This window comes from Tigriopus californicus, chromosome 1, assembly GCF_007210705.1.
Source record: "Tigriopus californicus strain San Diego chromosome 1, Tcal_SD_v2.1, whole genome shotgun sequence".
Taxonomy (NCBI): domain Eukaryota; kingdom Metazoa; phylum Arthropoda; class Copepoda; order Harpacticoida; family Harpacticidae; genus Tigriopus; species Tigriopus californicus.
Window position 1 is genome coordinate 432,501 of NC_081440.1, and position 16,192 is coordinate 448,692.

A 16,192-nucleotide genomic window follows, 5' to 3' on the forward strand; every position below is an offset into this window, starting at 1 on the left:
TCTGTTCAATAAGTGTCCAATAAGAAGAAGAGCCTCTATTGTTGAGATCATGGGATTTAAATCAAATGCCGTTAAAGATGAAATAAAACGCCCCCTTTTTGACCCCTCGTGTGTCTCGGTGTGGTCGAGTAGTTTCCGCTAGTTCCTCAGGCTTGTGACTGACCCATAAATGGTTGACCTTGGAGAGGCGAAATTCGAGGTCTTGGGCGAAGAGTAATGGCTATTCACTCCGGTCAATTTGGTGTTGACATCGTAATGGTTAGCATTGCTTTCTAGACCTTGTGAAATCAAGCCATCCTTGGTTGAATCTCTGGGGGGAAAATCCGTATCTTCAGAGTCCTCGCCCAAATGAACCACTATCGTGTTTTCCTCTTCATCATCAAGATCAGTACTCAGGGTGTCCCTGGAGGTTTGAAGGCTCGTATTTTGGTAACTTCCCGAGTAGGAGGCTGCTCGTTGATCTGGGCGCTCAGAGCCAGCAATGGAAGCGGCATGTTCCAAGAGATGGATCTTGTCATCTGCATTCACATATTGGCCATCCATGGCATCCGAATGCCTGGCAGAGCTCACAGATTCGTGTCTAGAGTTCAGGGGAGTGATGGGAGTTGGCTCACTGGATCTGGAGGGCTTTTCCGCGATGATGGGCCAATTCAGCTTGACTTGAGGTCCAAAGAAAAATTGAATCTCCTTGAATCCTTCGCCAAATTCCTGGAATAAAAGGCGGTCCATTAGCCACGGCGGGAAAGGGAGTAAATGAGGCCTACCTTGAAAAGTTGGAGCATCAGCACGGCAATTACGTTCACGATGAACCCAATAGATGAGCCAAGGATGTCATACCAGGATAGTTCCGCATACTCTTGGTACAAGATCCCTGCTCCAACCATAACCCAGGTTGAAAAGAGAACGTAGTACAAGGAACTGACCTATAGATAAAGAAGAAAAAATAACGAATGCAACAACCTCTATTTCTAGAACTAAGGGCAAAAAAGCAAATGTCAATCCAGGGCCAATTCACCGATGAAATGAAGAACACATCCAATGCTCGATTTAAGTAGATCATTTGTACTGCAATGCACACCAGCATTGTGGCTATGAATATGTAGGTGATTCCATTGTTGAACTCGTTTCGGCCTTGAGAAGTGGCCCACACGGCCAAGGCCAAGCCTTTCACGGCCATCACGCTCAAAGACCCAATAAACGAGGAGGTGAGAACAAAAACCAGCACATTGGACTTTCCATAGCGAGGTCCGAAAAAGAAGATCAATATGATAGAACCGATAATCATTAGGAGCAAATAGACGACGAAGGCTGGTTGGGCCAACAGCTCGCCTAATTGGTTCATGGAGACCACTCCGGTTTCCTATAAGGAAGAAATGTAGAAGCTTTAAGTACGAAACTCGTTTTCACATTCAGTTCACAATTCACATCAGTCTCAGTCAATCAGAATACGGAACAAAGGAACAAAGCCAGTATTCGACGAAGTTTCTCATACCTTTGGGGTATGAAGAACGACGATAGTGGAACCCAGAAGACAAAGGAAACAGGAGAATATTCCAACCAAATTTAGACGTTCACCCAAGAACACGGAAGCCAGACATGCGGTCACAAGAACGCTGAGAGCGCCTAAGGGAGCCACCACAGTGGCCGGGATAAATGCATAAGCGGCAAAGTTGGCCAATTCTCCTGGAAAGTCAGAGGATAACAATCAGCCTTCCCCCAACCTTTCAGACACGCCAAGACATCGGTCAGCTTACCCACAGTCATGAGAAAGATACCCAACCACCAAAGCCAATCGCAAAGGTTTCCAGTCCCACCACCGTCTTCCACAGAGACGCCAAGGTCAGATTGTTCGCGGCAAATCGAGCTTTTCTTCTTGACAACGAATGAGGTTCCAATGAGAAGAGACGCGCCAATCGCCAAGGACAAACCAATCACGAATTGCAGATCCAAGTTCAATACGCCTGAAAACCGTTGTTTACATTGGGATTTTTGCAATGAGAACATTGAAAACCGTTTTTGAATGACAAATGTCCAATTGAGGCTTGTGGAGGTACTTCTCGCGATGAAACGGCCTCCAATCAGACACCAAATATGAACCTCGCACGCATAATAAGCGCCATCCCAGCTCACACTTTGTGGAATATTAGGAATCTTCATTATCGAGTCCTGAGCGGACTAATGTGAAGGCAAAACGAGAAGCTATTCAAGTTCAAGCAATCGTACCACCCGCCAGTCAAAGGAACATATGTCCCGACTCCGGAGGATCCTGCTTGTTTTAGATTGGCATGTTCTTACCCGGTTCCACTCGGTTGGCTTGCTCCCATGGATTGGGACAAGAGCAGTTTTCAAGTGGATCATTTCGCGATCCATTCCACAACGTCCGGTATTCAGGCACTCCGACAGTATTGACCTCCATTTTGAAATGCCTACTCTCCACGAAAAGCTCCACCTGTGACTTGTAATCGAGTTAGATTTGCGGTAGTCAGACAAATACATACGAGTACGTACACCGTGAGATATGAGCGATCTGATTTGAGCTCTGGCCTAAAATATGACGCAAGTAACGTGGATGTCACCCATGGCAGCCGCCTTTGACATCTTTGGCATGGTCAGAATTCAATGATGGGATTTTTCAACAACCCCCAAGAGTGTTTGAAGTGGAGACAAAGTAATTGATCCGATTCTCCCCCTTGGCGAGTATTCTGAGGAACTGTATTTGGGATATGAAGGGCTCATTGCCGTATCGCGTGCCCCAAGGGGATGATAGAAATCTGATGAACACCTACCTAATGGCAATCTGAAGTGGATAGATAAAGAAGGACCAAGCGGGTCCAAAGGACCATCGACATTCTTGACTTGAGCTATATAAACCAATGTCTCTTGGCAAGCACGCATCAGTTCCATTCCTAATCATGGTCAACTTCATCGAGACTCTGTTCATCTCCACGTGTCTGCTTCAAGGTAGTTCACAAAGCAAACTCTGTAGCTAGGAGAGTTGAAAAATTGCCCTGCACACCATTTTGAATTATCCCCTGCTACAGGTGCAATGGGCGATGTAACCCAATCCAATCCTCGCATTTCCACTCGGACCTCTTGGCCCACGGAAACGGGAACAATGGTTCGCATCCTCCGATCCGATCCCGATATGTTCCACGCTGAGTCTGCCGATGGAAAGTGGATTCAGGGAGCTGCCAGTCCGTTCGATTTCATCCGGGTGAGTTGTTTATGAATCGAGAATCAAGAATCAAGGCATTCTGGCATACCACTGTAACGAGCAGTAAAGACGAGCTTCATTCATGACAGTTCAACGATTACCACAAGCGCACGGTGCACCCGTTGATGAACCGTTATTATCGCGAATCGCTTAATCGACCCACCAAACGCGACCTGTTCCTTCGCTCCTCCAAAAGTGATCCCGACTATTTGAACAATGCGGTCGAGTCCTTTCAGGCTGAGTCTGAGGATTTGCCCACTAAACGTTGGGGCCCATCGGTTCCACATTGGCCGAAGCGGGACAACTCCCAAAGACAAGAGAACCCATTTCTATTCCGAACGTCCAAGCGGAGTTACACTAACGAGATCTAAATGGAACCCACCCGATTGACCACTTTTGATATCATTTGAGGGAGTAGCATGATCTTCAAGTCATCTAACAGCAGCCTCGTTGGTATCGACCAACGTTCGATGTGTTGGCACTTGGCTAAATAAGACTTTTTTGATATGTATTATGTGTATACGTAGATGATTCGCGCCTATGGACGACGCAGAGTATTTACCAATGTTGTTGATGATAATAATGACCTAACTGTTGTTGTTGTTGTGACTACTGACTTGAAGCTCTTCGGATAACGATTGACAAACTTATGTAAAGAGATATGAAGCATTGTCCATTCCCCGAAACCAAAGTGTCAACATTCCCATTGAACGTGTCCACCCACCAGTAGCGGAAACTAAGAATTCATTTCACAGACAAATGATTCATTATCATACTAACAGTAATATTAATTATGTACCAAACTCTCGGCAGTGTTTCGTAAACATGATAGTGTACGGCATTTTCTTCTCGAATATACCACATAGCATCTTGACATCTTTCTTCGACGCTGAATTGTTTCAACAAGAGAAGAGACTCGAAATCAAGGGAAAGGTTCGTGTTTTGCAAATGAGATAGCTGCCCAGGATATCCTTCCAACAGTTATCGCAGTTCGAATGATTGTAGGGCAATCATCCATCGTTCAACCACTAATTAGACCCGCTTATTTTTACACTATGTCTGGAGATTTTTACTCCATCGCCAAGATCAGTGAAATGGCCAAAAGTAACGAGAGTGCAGATCCACAGAACCCTTTAGAGGCCCCCGAGGTTCCTCGCAATGAAGACGACTCGGACAGCGAGGACAACACGGAGCCTATCCCGGAGATCAAAGTAGTGGTAGTGGGGGACGGTGCCGTGGGCAAGACGTGTTTGCTCCACGTATTCACGCATCGCGAATTTCCCCAAGAATATGAAGCCACCATTTTTGATAACCTGAGCAGGAATCTGGTTGTTGATGGCAAGGTGGGTGAGGCATACGTGCATTCATTGATCTGGAGTGGAAAGCTCAAGCATTTCCATTACCCGACAGGCTGGGAAGGTGTAATGAAATTTCCAGCCAAGTGCTTAATTTCATCTGATTTTTAAAGAATATTTAATCTTGTTGGACAAAGATCAATTTTAATTGAATTTAGCTAAGTTATAGGAATTGGTGTGACATTTTCATCACACGTGCCCAGCCTCTCGTGGTACGGAAATGCTTGAGCTTTCCACTCCAGATCATTGGGTGAAGATATACTGTTTGCTTTCATAGGTTCAAGGACATGAGGAACTGTACATTTATTTGAGTCTAAGTCTTTATATGTATATATATAAAAGACCGAGAGTTCTCAAGCACTCTCTGCCGTAAATCAAGTATGTTTGTTTTACGTCGTTCGAGTTCAATCGCTTCAAAACGAGATAACTTGTTCCAGTCTTTTAGCACAATCATGCAAAAGTACAAGAGAATAACAGGCTCGCCCAGGAGATGATTGACTCAGGTGGACCTACCACTGAGTATGAGTCATGTTGAAATGGAAATTATTGCATTAGGGGTCAAACATACATTCCCACGAATTGGGCAAGATACGTAGGGCCCAGAAGAATGACGATATGCAGGCCGGCAATTACTCATTGAACTGGCTCTGACATGATATCTTAGATTTTGTAACCCTTATCCTTGACGTATTATTCAATGATTACCTCCGCTCGAGTTCCTGCATGATAAGCTCTAATGGGCTTTTGCCTCCTCATTTTGTATCACATAAGGCTTTTGCTAAAAAGCGACAACGACGACGACGACGACGACGATGATGATGATGACGATGATGATAATGTGTAATGAGTGGAGAGAGGGGTCAAACTGGTATTTCTGGATTTTCGAGATGGGCACGCTCACCAGTAGGATTATCAACTTCGACACGTAGTGGTAAAACAAAGGGGTTAAATATCATACTCATATGAAAATGCACAATCAGGTTACGTTTTCCAGAAGGCGCTGGTCGTGTTAAATAAATTCTTTAGGTAGTCTTACGTTTGTTAGGAAAGGTTGAAATATACCACTGGAGGGAGATATTTCTTGTCCAAGGCAAGGTTGCTGTACCAATCCTAATGAAGTGTCCATGTCTGTTTGGTGACGTTTGTCCATGTTTCACTATGCAAAAGATGAAATAGGAAAAGTTGCTCATGGCTCATTTTCAAGTATCACCATTATTTAAGACCAGAACTTTAGTTGGGCCACCCATCATTAGGGTGAAAAAATGGGTAGAAGTGATGAAAGGGATGATGCAAAATATTTATAAGATGGGCACAATAGATTGGGTACAAAGCATCACTTTGCTTATTCATTTATTGCGCATTGATCCATAACCATTATTGGGCACCATATTGAGCATTCGCGCTACAAAATCCGGAGCAAAGGAAAGTAAACCAAAATCAAGCTGGCGGAAGAGCTAAGAGGTTTCGGCGTCAAATCTTATTCAATCATGAGTCCTAACTTTTTGTCCTATTGTGAGCAATTTTTTTTTTATCTTTCTGGGGTTCGCGTGATTAGCCGCTTGCGTCATACCTATTCGTTAGTCAAGGAAATGTTTTCAACAACATTCAAAAAAGTGCAATATCCTTTCCACGATTACTCATTCAATACCTGTCAAGCGATGGTTAAGCTCACATATGTTGTCACTGGTATTGGCATTACCTAACCTATCGTAGTGATGTCTTCACAAAAGCAATGGATTTTATTTTGTATTTATATACTGAGTTAGGTGGAGTTAGCCTTGAGAAGAAAGGGAGAGCAGAAGAAGTGCTATATTTCTCGGGCTTGCTTTCCTCTGTGAACGCCCTGTTTTCCGATAAACGTTATTCTCCACCGATTGGTTGGCGGTGCTCATTTTTAAATTTGTGACAAGCTGTTAGAAAGGTTTGGAGAGAGACCTTAAAGGCTATTAATATCGTGTTAGGTTAGGTTGGGTTGGGTTAGGTTTGGTAAGGTTAGGTTAGGTTTGATAAGGTTAGGTTAAGTTTAAAAAAGTAGCACCGCCAAGTAATCGGTGGAGAATAACATTTACCCTGTTTTCCTGGCTCCTTTGGATTCGAGCCATTCAATTTAGTATCTCGCAACTTGATTATTAGATGATAGAACAATAGTTCCGCAGAAAAAGCGCCGTGGCGGCCAGACTATTATGATTTTTTCATTTTCTTGAAGATTCTCATTGATCAAACAGATGGCGCAACCAACAAAGAATTGATGCAGAGCAAAGTTGTCAAGTAATTGGTCGATAGGATCCAACAATTTATCAATTTTTCAGGTTTTTTTTACTTATGTGTGCAAGGTCATAATGGGGAAGCTGTTTGATAATTTCTAATGCTTTTTTCCATCTAGGCTTTCAGTGCTATTGTTGTTCACCTTCCGCAATCATTTAGAAGCAAGGTGAATATACGTAGATTTTACCTCAAGGTATTACTCCTTTGGATCGCTTAAGAGCTTTTGTCTATTTGCAGATATTTGTCGGGTAGGTTTCATTTCACTTTTCTACAAGTGGCATACGTATTTTAGCCTCTTCATTTGCCAGATACATGGAAGTATGGCCATGATGAGGCAATAGTGTTGAAAAATTGGCCCTTCAACTAGTAACGTACAATGTCCAATGCCATTTTTTCCGAGTTATGTCAGGATATAGAGGCAATCTGGTGTCCGTAATGGTCAATCGGGGTTAAATCCGAAGGGTCAGCCTCAAAAGCCGTCCTCGAAAACTTGGGCGCTAAGCCAACTTGAAGAGTCCACTCTGGAGCTTTGTGCCAATTGCAAATCAGCATGACTGGCATCGTTGGTCGACTTGGAGATTCGCATCAATCTCGGTTGAAATCCACCCTGCAAACAGTGATGATCGCGATGTGTTTTTCTCATACCAGGAACTCCGCTAGCCGTTACTACGCTTGTGTACTTTCTGTACGTACTATGTACGAGTATATGTGGCGTGTACAGAGAATCATCATCATGAGCCATGCATGCATGAGTCATCCCCAACACAAAGAGAGGTGTAAGATTTCACCCCACGTCCTCTCAGCCCTTTTTTCGTGTAGGGGCTACTCACTCGTTTACTCACTCTGGCGCTCTCTCTTTAGCTTTGAGACTGTGAAAGAGCTTTACAACCTAATCAATACCCGACTGAATGAAGAGACTGGGGCCGACACAGGTCACACGAATCGGGCTGATCCCCCATTCCACATGTTTTTCTCTTGTTAGTCTTTTTGTTATCACCCCTATCACAAGGGCGTCAATCTCTATTTGAAGTTTCAGGAGAAGTTAGTCATCCCTTCATCATCATCATCATCATTCCAGCACCGCCACCGCCCTCATGCATGATTCTTAAAGTGCATAAATGATGGATCTGCTGTTTACCAGCGGGCAGCGGGAGGAAGGGATTCCCCCATCCTTCTTCCGTTTTCCCTCGCTCTCCTCGAGCCTCTATGTAACTCTAACGCCCTCCGATGATCAGCTATGATCAGCTGATCCTTCACCCTGTGAGTGACACAAATGAGTCACCCACCACCACTCGCCTGAGTCTGGTCGAGTGGGACCTACTTTTTGCACGTTTGGGACGCGCTTGGAACAACGCACTCAATGTCTTTCCTTCGCGGCGTCATTGGCCGGCCTGCAAATCTGGCCAATCCACGTTTGCACTGAAGTCAACAGAGTGTTGCACATCATTGGCGAGGCCAATTAATTTCTAGAATTTTTCATAATCGACGTAATTGACAAACAACAAAATGATAAGGTTGGTGTAATGACCTCGTCTAAACGACACACCAGAGGGCAGCAGAAAGAATATTTGTTGACACAGGGATCAAAATCCGCTTGAATCATTTGCACCCAAGTACCCAGACCTTTCCAATCGGATAAGAAGGAAATCGATTGCAAAAAAGAATAATAGATTCTCGTAATGAAGTGAGTGGCCTTCCTTCCTGTCACCACAACTAACGTTTGTCAACCCTTTTTCTGGCACTTAATTTATGTTGACATCTCACACATGTTCCTATTTTGAATGCAACCATCTATGGATAACTGAAGCGCTGGAGAGGGATCTTAGCGCCAACGTGTCTTCGTACGTAGAGACCATCTTCAGGCAAGTCTCATCCATGAGCAGCAGATTGGTCGCTTTCGTCCGACCTGATTAATTCAAAATCTGGCTGACGGGGGGATTCGCCCTATTCTAGTTTTGGGGCCCCACGCCCGATCGTCTCTAATTACTTGAGCACGTTCGCACAAACAGACTAAGCAGTCGGATCCAAGTACTCTGCTATAGTTGACAAAATCGAACGTCAAAGTCAAACGAGGGGAAAGGAAGGTCGACTCTACAAGTCATCGTATGTGGGGCTTTAAGATCAGGCTCTTTCAAGGCACCACGAGTGGCACCCTCACGTTTTTCTGCCAGCGAGATTGAGATGGTTGGCAATTTTCCGAAACAGAACGAGACCTAATTTGTACGTTGACTTTTTGTGACATGTCGTGTTCAGTGCCAAAACAGCTCGTTTGAGAATTTGAGAAGATAATCTCGGAAGACGTGAGCAGTTCATTGCCACGGCTGGAGATACGATTCTTTTGCCTACCACCATATTGGTGGAGTCGGTGACTTAGTACTGGATATTTGTAGGCTAACACTCCTGCTAGTTCTGGTAGTAGCACCTTCAAGAGCATGAGCAAGAGCAGAAGTAGCAGTGGCAACAACAAGTCGAGTCATGTCGTCGTAGATCCTGAAGGACAAGTGTTTCTCATGTTTCTGAAATCTTCAATCGTCGCTAGCTATCATGTGCACGGCCGTACAAGCCACTTGGATGATGCGGGGACTGTGAGACCTACGTAGAGCGTACGTGTGTCCACGAGGACTATGAACTACAATAATAATAGTTCGTACAAGGATAAACGTTGATCAAAAGATCAACGAGATCGATGGATGGGGACTGTGCTCTTTGTCCCAGGGACGACGACGTGGCTGTCCAATTCTCCTTGGGTTTCAACGATACTCATAATGATGAGTCATCGAATTCATGTCCAAAAAAACGGAAGGAGCCAGATCAAACCGATCCATCATGATTGAGTCGGAATTGTCATCGCACAATGAGCGTATTATTATTTGTTTGCCCAACTCGTCGAAGATTCATGGACCGCTAGCTAAGCTTGCTTGCATGCATGGATGCAAGTACCGCAGAGTCCGGTTCATGGTACTCCATTCTGTCATCCCATTCTCCCATCCACACATCTTCACAAAGAATACAGAAGACAGAGACTTCTCGATCGTCATGATGAGAGCTCCTCATGCAGTCTTGACCTTTTCTAATTCATCGCTCAAGCACCATATGGACCTAGCCATCGTTGTCAAGTCCAACGCATTGATTGACCTTTCTCCCCTCTCCTCTGCACTGCTGGTGCTGAAGTACTGTAGGACTTAACTTCCTCATGCCAATCAATCGGAGAATGGTCAGTGAAAGTTTGGTTGGAGCGGATTCTCAATAGTAATTCAGGTGAAAACATCTTGGAATATTTTTGACCCGTCGTTTCGGAATTCTGACGAAAACGAAATGACCGACTCAATTTGTCTGATTGAATCTGATGCGACGCAAGATAAAGTGAAAAGGCGAACTGGAAATCCTGCCCAGAGCTCTTTGCAAAGAATTCCGATATTGCTGCCAATTGAGTCTCCTCTCTACCCGATCCCCATCATTGTACAACCTATTGAGCCCAAATCAGTCGTTTCATGGTGGTCGCCAAGTGCTAAATGGGCGAGAGCCTTTGGACTCGGGGTCGTATTCTCTTTGTCACTGCGTCAAGTAGATTTTGGCTTTTGGTTTGCCTTGAACTGACACGGTTCATTCGATGGATTGTCGATTGTCGATTGACCATTGACCATTTACCAATACCTTGTCATATCCAGATAATTGACCAAGCTAATTCATGTTCACCCCCTCTCAGCGATCCCATCCGTCCGTCTCAAAAAAAACCGGGTCCGGTCTTGTGAAGAAGATAGTATATCTTCTAGCTTTTTTCGACCACGATAGTTCCTTGTTCAGGCACGAGGGAATCATACTCATGGCCCCAACATAATTCAATTCCGCGCTTTTTGGTTTGTGTAATAGTGGCTTCATTGGCAGGGACCTTGGCTTAATGACCCCTTTCGTTAATAGCACTTAAAAATATGTGGTCGGTGGTGGAAAAATCGAGAGTCCTCTTCTTGTTCTAGCACACCTTGGTCATTCAGTTGCACAACTTGAGAAGGTACTTATTTTAGCGCAGTCAAAACTCGTCGTCCATTGGCTTACTGAAGTATTTGAAACATTTGAGGAATTTCAATACGAGTGGAGGATCTGGTGGCCTTGTATAGCAAAGGCAAGGGCATGGTCAGTTGAAGCAGAGCTACGTTTTCTCCAAACGAACCGGACTCTAAAATATGGGGGCTTCATGATTTGTCAGGAGCTGTGAAACCATTAGGGATAGTTCATTTATCATGCTCAACTGATTGAATACTTCGGCCTGACCTTTCCGGCATTTGGCAACCTGAATTCATGAACTTTGAGATTGGCTGGGGAGCGTGAATGCCAATACTATGAATCCTGTTTAAGGTGTGAAGCCCGATGAAGAATTAACCTGCAGACTAATTGGACGCGGATTAACTGCGACCATAAAGGTATATCGATCCTAGAAAAACCAATCGATCCGGCCTACCGGGCCTACCGGGCCTACCGGGCCTACCGGGCCTACCCGACATGATACGTAGGTTGCGTTTGGAAACACACCTCTCATGCCCGGAGAACGTTAGAAATTGTCGGAATATTTGCAAATGCTCTGTGTCAGGAATGATATGGTCTCTTTGATTTCCATCTTTCTCAGGAGGTGTCCCTTCAGTTATGGGATACCGCTGGTCAAGAGGGTTACGAAAGAATACGCACTTTGGGCTATGAGGGAACCGATTGTTTCGTGGCCTGCTTCTCGTGCAAGGATCAAGTCACGTTTAGCAATTTGTCAAGTATTTGGCTGAAAGAACTCCGGAATTTTGAGCCCAATGCCAAGATCTTATTGGTGGGAACCAAAGCCGATCTCCGAGGACAAACCGACGGGCCAAACGAACTAGACGGGGATCCGGACCGAAACAAAGAGGTACGATCATCTTTTGACTCGTAGGTATTTGCAAAACGGTAATTACGATACTGACGTTAATGGATCATTGAACCCTTGGTAGGTGTCCTTGAAAAAGATCCACAAGCTGGTCAGGGACAAGAAGCTAGCCAATTACGTGGAAACGAGTGCCAGACGAGGAGGCGAGGATGTGGATCGAGTGTTCCATGAAGCTATTCGGATTGTTCTGAAGCAAAACCACAAACCCAACAACGTGGGACAATCTTGGAAAAAGTTGATTTGTCTTGCATGAGCAGTAATCAGTATGTGTGCCCACTTTTCACAGCCAACTCGAACGAATTATTCTCAGTCGAGTTGAATTATGAGGAAAAGAAAAACAACAACATTATGTTCAACCACCAAAGATGAGTTTGGTTAAAATCATCCGTTCAAGTGTGCCCAAATTTGTTGTGAATCACTCAATAAAAAATGAAAATAAATAAAAATTAAAAAAAAAAACCGTCTGATGATACGTCAAAGGCCCTCAAGCTTAATCAAGAAGAACAAATCCTGAAATGATCGAATCAAGTACTGAATATATTTGTTGATAATTGGACAGCGGCAGATCCTTTGGAGGTAGCTTTTTTCTCGTTAAGCCATGGAATCAGTCAGGCCAGCCACGTCAGCCAAGCCAGCCACGCCTGCCCTCAGCTACAAATCTATGAACCACTCTTCCAGATCAAAGATGGTGACCCTCGATAGCATTTCAAACAAACACCGGTCCATTCGTCATGCCGGCGAAGGAAGTAATAATGGGCCACTATAAATGCATATTTACCTTCAAATCTCGAGAATCCTTGGCCAAGACAAAATAACTGCCGGACAATGAGTCAAGTATGAGGCAAGAATGAATGCAGGCAGACAGAGGTATGGAAGGTATGGATGGTCCTGGTCGGATGGGATTGCTATTGTTTACCCTCGATTTACTCCTGCTCTGTCCCAACCTTGCCAAGCTGTAAGTAAGACTAGTATTACGAATACTTCTTCCTCTTCTTCTTCTTCCTCCTCCTTCTCCTCCTCTTCCTCATACTCGTTCAAATGAAAAAAATGGTGGAAGTTGGGGGAATACTGGAAGATTCCCGCGAAAAAAAGTGGCGATGAGGAATTTGGAATCTCAAGCTGATTGATGACGCACACCATTTTGTGCGTAAAATACGTGGTAATGGCGTGGGTGGCCTATTGCCAAAGACTCGGACAATGAGCTAGCATGACCAAATGATAAGTCATGCTTATGATCTTTCCGAAATGCACAACTATGAATTCCCAGAGCATTGGTTGATTAGCTTTTCTGGCCTGGCTGATGTGACACTTACTCATCAACCGACGAACACTCACGATGTTGGCCGATAGTCCTCGATAGTCTGGAAAATATGTTAGTTGAATCACTTTTCAATGAAAGAACCGAACGAGCAGGTAGTAGCTCAGTTGACATCAACGGGAAGGAATTTCCTTCCTTTGAATACCTTTTGACTCATGATGATGCCAAGAATGAGCATTGAGGGTGAGGGTGGCACCTTTTCCCTCCCAAATGGGCAGTTCTCTTGAATAACGCTTGAATGGCTTTTCTCGAGATCGGACAATAAGGGTATCACTATTATAGTTCCAACCAATGACCGGAAGTAAGGCCCTAAATAGCCGTTTTATCGATCATGAAAATGACCCCAAGGTCAAGATTAGATCCAACACAACCATGCGGCATTGTAATAATAGCCGTATTGTATGGCCAAACACACAAATGAGTTGGCCTAATCACGGACCAAGAGATTTTATTCCCAAGGGCTTCGTGGCCTAAGTACCGGGTGACAGGAAAGAAACCGGACACAGTAAAGTGCTTTTTTATGCCTATCGAAGCATGTTGCGGAGTAAACGTATAAAATACAAAGTTATTAAACATTATCATTCAATGCTTTTATTAATACATTACTCCACATATCCTCCTTGCTTTTTGAGTACGGTCCGAAAACCTCGACCATCACTTCTGCAGCAAGCATGGACCTCTGCTTCATGTAAATTTGCCCAAGTTGTTAATATAGGGCTGCCTTGAGATTGGGAAGACTCTTAGAAAGTGGTCCCCCTAGTCTTCTCTCCAAATTTGACTAGATGGCATAGTCAATTGGGTTCAAATCTGGGTCTGGGGAGGAGGGGTGGGGGAGGGCACATTTCCTGACTCAAGCACGAGGAAAGATTTTCCTCGCGCTGTTCTTGTGTTTTCACCCAAATAATCATTGATATGATTTCTAAAACAAATTGGCCAATTAGAAAGGAGCATATTTCTGGGGCCAAACTTAAATTTGGTCTCAATAACAACATTTTTGAGAAAGTGCCCGGAGACATTTCTGACACCCGGTAAAGTAAATGGGTCATGGAAACGCTACCTTCGACCTCTTTCTATTTTGGGAACAAAAGCTCATTCCTCGTAATCTCGATGGGGGATCTTATTCATGATGTCGTTATTTGGCCTTTCTTTCGCCTCAGCGAGTGGCCTTCTTGTTACTTTGCTCGACCGGCCTTCTTCACTCGCTCGAATCGTTCGTCACAAACGAAGTAGTACAACAGAATTAAATGCATAAACGGGGGCCGGGTCTCGCCCAAGGCCTTGGCCATTGCGTCCTAAATTTGTTCGTGCACTTTCAAGTTTTCACTCAACTCCTTACCTAAATGTAGAGCCTTCATCTAGCTAGCACTTAACTATCCAACCACAGCAGCATTGACTTGATGGGGAGTCTGGCTGAATTGCCATTGAAAGGGAGTCCCCCTAACTTGCAAAACTAGCGAAGGCCGCCACTTGAATTCATTCGTATCATGACAATGCCAGACGCCGATATTCATGACGTCAAAGAAATCCTAATTTAGTGGGCTGAAGAGCCCTGGACCCTTTGAGTTTGTCGATGAGCCACGTGAAACCTTTGCCGCGCCTACCTACTCGTCGTACCTGTCACACTCAGGATCAAGCGAGCCTTCATGGAGAAAAAAACTAATGCCAATGAAGTAGAGAGAAAGAGAGGCAGTGACGACAAGAAAAAAGGTCGGATTGGATGGAGGAAAATATCATGGATCTTTGACAGGCACCCTTAAGAAATCAAATCAAAAAAGACTGGTGACGCCGCATTCATGTTCATACATTAGCCAGCACTGTAAGTATGTACATAGGTAGGTAGGTAGGTAGGTAAGTACATGTAGATTCGTTAGTGGACCAATCGGCTGATAATTTTCGGTTGGAAGATGCAATAATTTGGAATGATTTGGGCTTACTTCAAAGTTTGCTAATTCATTGCAATCGCCTTGATGCGTTGACTCCGCATTTCAAGGCAATCTCCAAAGATTGCTTTTAAACTTGCTTATGCTTCGTCATTGAAAGGCTTACTATTTGCACACAAACAAATTTGTACAGTAGATAATGGTTAGAGAATCAATATTAAGCAATGTTTGACAAGCAATATGTAATTCAGTCTGAAATAGTTCGTAAGGATACTATTTAGGCAATCTCCTTAGAACATGATTTTGGAAACACTAATTTCACTTCATATATCAAGGATGTGTTTACAGTGCTCCCTGCATACATTTTCCAATATTTCAAGGTACAAATGATGGAGTCATGTAATTGCACACTGGTAATTGTAATCCACTATCAGCCCACCTGAAACTATTTGAGATGTCAAGGAGATGGCGAAAACACTAATTGTTGATTTAAAGACAATTGCCAGCCCAATAAATAATGAAGTACAAAGGGATTAAGGGCAAAGGGCTGATTGTACCTAGAAACTGAAGGCCATTCATCTTCTCACAGCAAGCAACCATATTAATGAAACACTGCTGTTGGAGCCATTGACACTACTATTCCACGGGATGTGATCAGTCTTTGAAAGAGATATGAAAGTCTCCTTTAACTGCTATCATAAAACTGATATTCCTTCCATAACGTTTCAAGGTTTTTGTAACATGCTCATGAGACCCTAACGAGTTGTAGGAACATAGAACCAAAACCCATATAATACTGGGATATCCAATTTGACCTGACATCACTGATTAGATCATGGTCCATGTCTTTGCTCGGATTCCCCTCGAGGATCGTCATTTTCCCCATGCCCGACCGACAGAGAGTGAGAAAGAAAAAAAAGAAGGCCTAGGGGTCTAAATGGCCAGAATACCTATATTAACAAGGTGTGTGTGAGTGCATGGTCGAATGCATACACCCGAGCTATTCTGACATGTTTGTCTTCATATATACGTTAGCATATACGTTTGTAAGTCGTACAAGCCTGGGCTTGAACGTCTTATTACATGTGTACGGTATGGTGAGTGGAGAGGCGTGTGTGAGTGTTTGGTGGGAACTCTCGCCAGCAGAAACAGCAGAAACAGGAGGGAGAGAGAGAGAGAGAGAGAGAAAGAGAGGGGCTGGTGGATGGAGGATGTTTCAAATTGTTCAAAGAGCAGGCTAACCCAAGCCAAAGA

At 44.1% G+C, this 16,192-nt stretch overlaps 3 protein-coding genes across 3 annotated transcripts; 2 read left to right on the forward strand and 1 right to left on the reverse strand.

The window, feature by feature from the left end:
• Window positions 1–20: 20 nt before the first annotated feature.
• LOC131887997 (magnesium transporter NIPA2-like) lies at window positions 21–2,491 on the reverse strand. Its single transcript, XM_059236756.1, has 6 exons — window positions 2,296–2,491; window positions 1,755–1,961; window positions 1,493–1,683; window positions 1,016–1,360; window positions 765–923; window positions 21–708 (listed from the first exon to the last, which is right to left on the reverse strand). Exons 1-6 carry the CDS (start codon window positions 2,414–2,416, stop codon window positions 139–141), a joined length of 1,593 nt encoding a protein of 530 aa, XP_059092739.1. The 5' UTR covers window positions 2,417–2,491; the 3' UTR covers window positions 21–138.
• A 198-nt stretch (window positions 2,492–2,689) lies between these two features.
• On the forward strand, window positions 2,690–4,088 carry LOC131888103 (uncharacterized). The gene is made up of 3 exons (XM_059236892.1): window positions 2,690–2,961; window positions 3,042–3,214; window positions 3,304–4,088. The coding sequence occupies exons 1-3, from the start codon at window positions 2,874–2,876 to the stop codon at window positions 3,583–3,585; spliced, it is 543 nt and encodes a 180-aa protein (XP_059092875.1). The 5' UTR covers window positions 2,690–2,873; the 3' UTR covers window positions 3,586–4,088.
• Window positions 4,089–4,120: 32 nt separating this feature from the next.
• Window positions 4,121–12,582, forward strand: LOC131888071 (rho-related protein racD-like). Its single transcript, XM_059236859.1, has 3 exons — window positions 4,121–4,557; window positions 11,456–11,722; window positions 11,805–12,582. Exons 1-3 carry the CDS (start codon window positions 4,210–4,212, stop codon window positions 11,991–11,993), a joined length of 804 nt encoding a protein of 267 aa, XP_059092842.1. The 5' UTR covers window positions 4,121–4,209; the 3' UTR covers window positions 11,994–12,582.
• The last annotated feature ends 3,610 nt before the right edge of the window (window positions 12,583–16,192 follow it).

Coding starts and splice junctions, on each gene's coding strand:
- LOC131887997 (XM_059236756.1), bottom strand. CDS start 2,416: ATGGAGGTCAATACTGTCGGAGTGCCTGAATACCGGACGTTGTGGAAT. Junction 924..1,015: donor ATGTGTTCTTCATTTCATCG/GTGAATTGGCCC, acceptor CTTTATCTATAG/GTCAGTTCCTTGTACTACGT. Junction 709..764: donor TGATGCTCCAACTTTTCAAG/GTAGGCCTCATT, acceptor CTTTTATTCCAG/GAATTTGGCGAAGGATTCAA.
- LOC131888103 (XM_059236892.1), top strand. CDS start 2,874: ATGTCTCTTGGCAAGCACGCATCAGTTCCATTCCTAATCATGGTCAAC. Junction 2,962..3,041: donor CTCCACGTGTCTGCTTCAAG/GTAGTTCACAAA, acceptor CCCCTGCTACAG/GTGCAATGGGCGATGTAACC. Junction 3,215..3,303: donor GTCCGTTCGATTTCATCCGG/GTGAGTTGTTTA, acceptor CATTCATGACAG/TTCAACGATTACCACAAGCG.
- LOC131888071 (XM_059236859.1), top strand. CDS start 4,210: ATGATTGTAGGGCAATCATCCATCGTTCAACCACTAATTAGACCCGCT. Junction 4,558..11,455: donor ATCTGGTTGTTGATGGCAAG/GTGGGTGAGGCA, acceptor CATCTTTCTCAG/GAGGTGTCCCTTCAGTTATG. Junction 11,723..11,804: donor ATCCGGACCGAAACAAAGAG/GTACGATCATCT, acceptor AACCCTTGGTAG/GTGTCCTTGAAAAAGATCCA.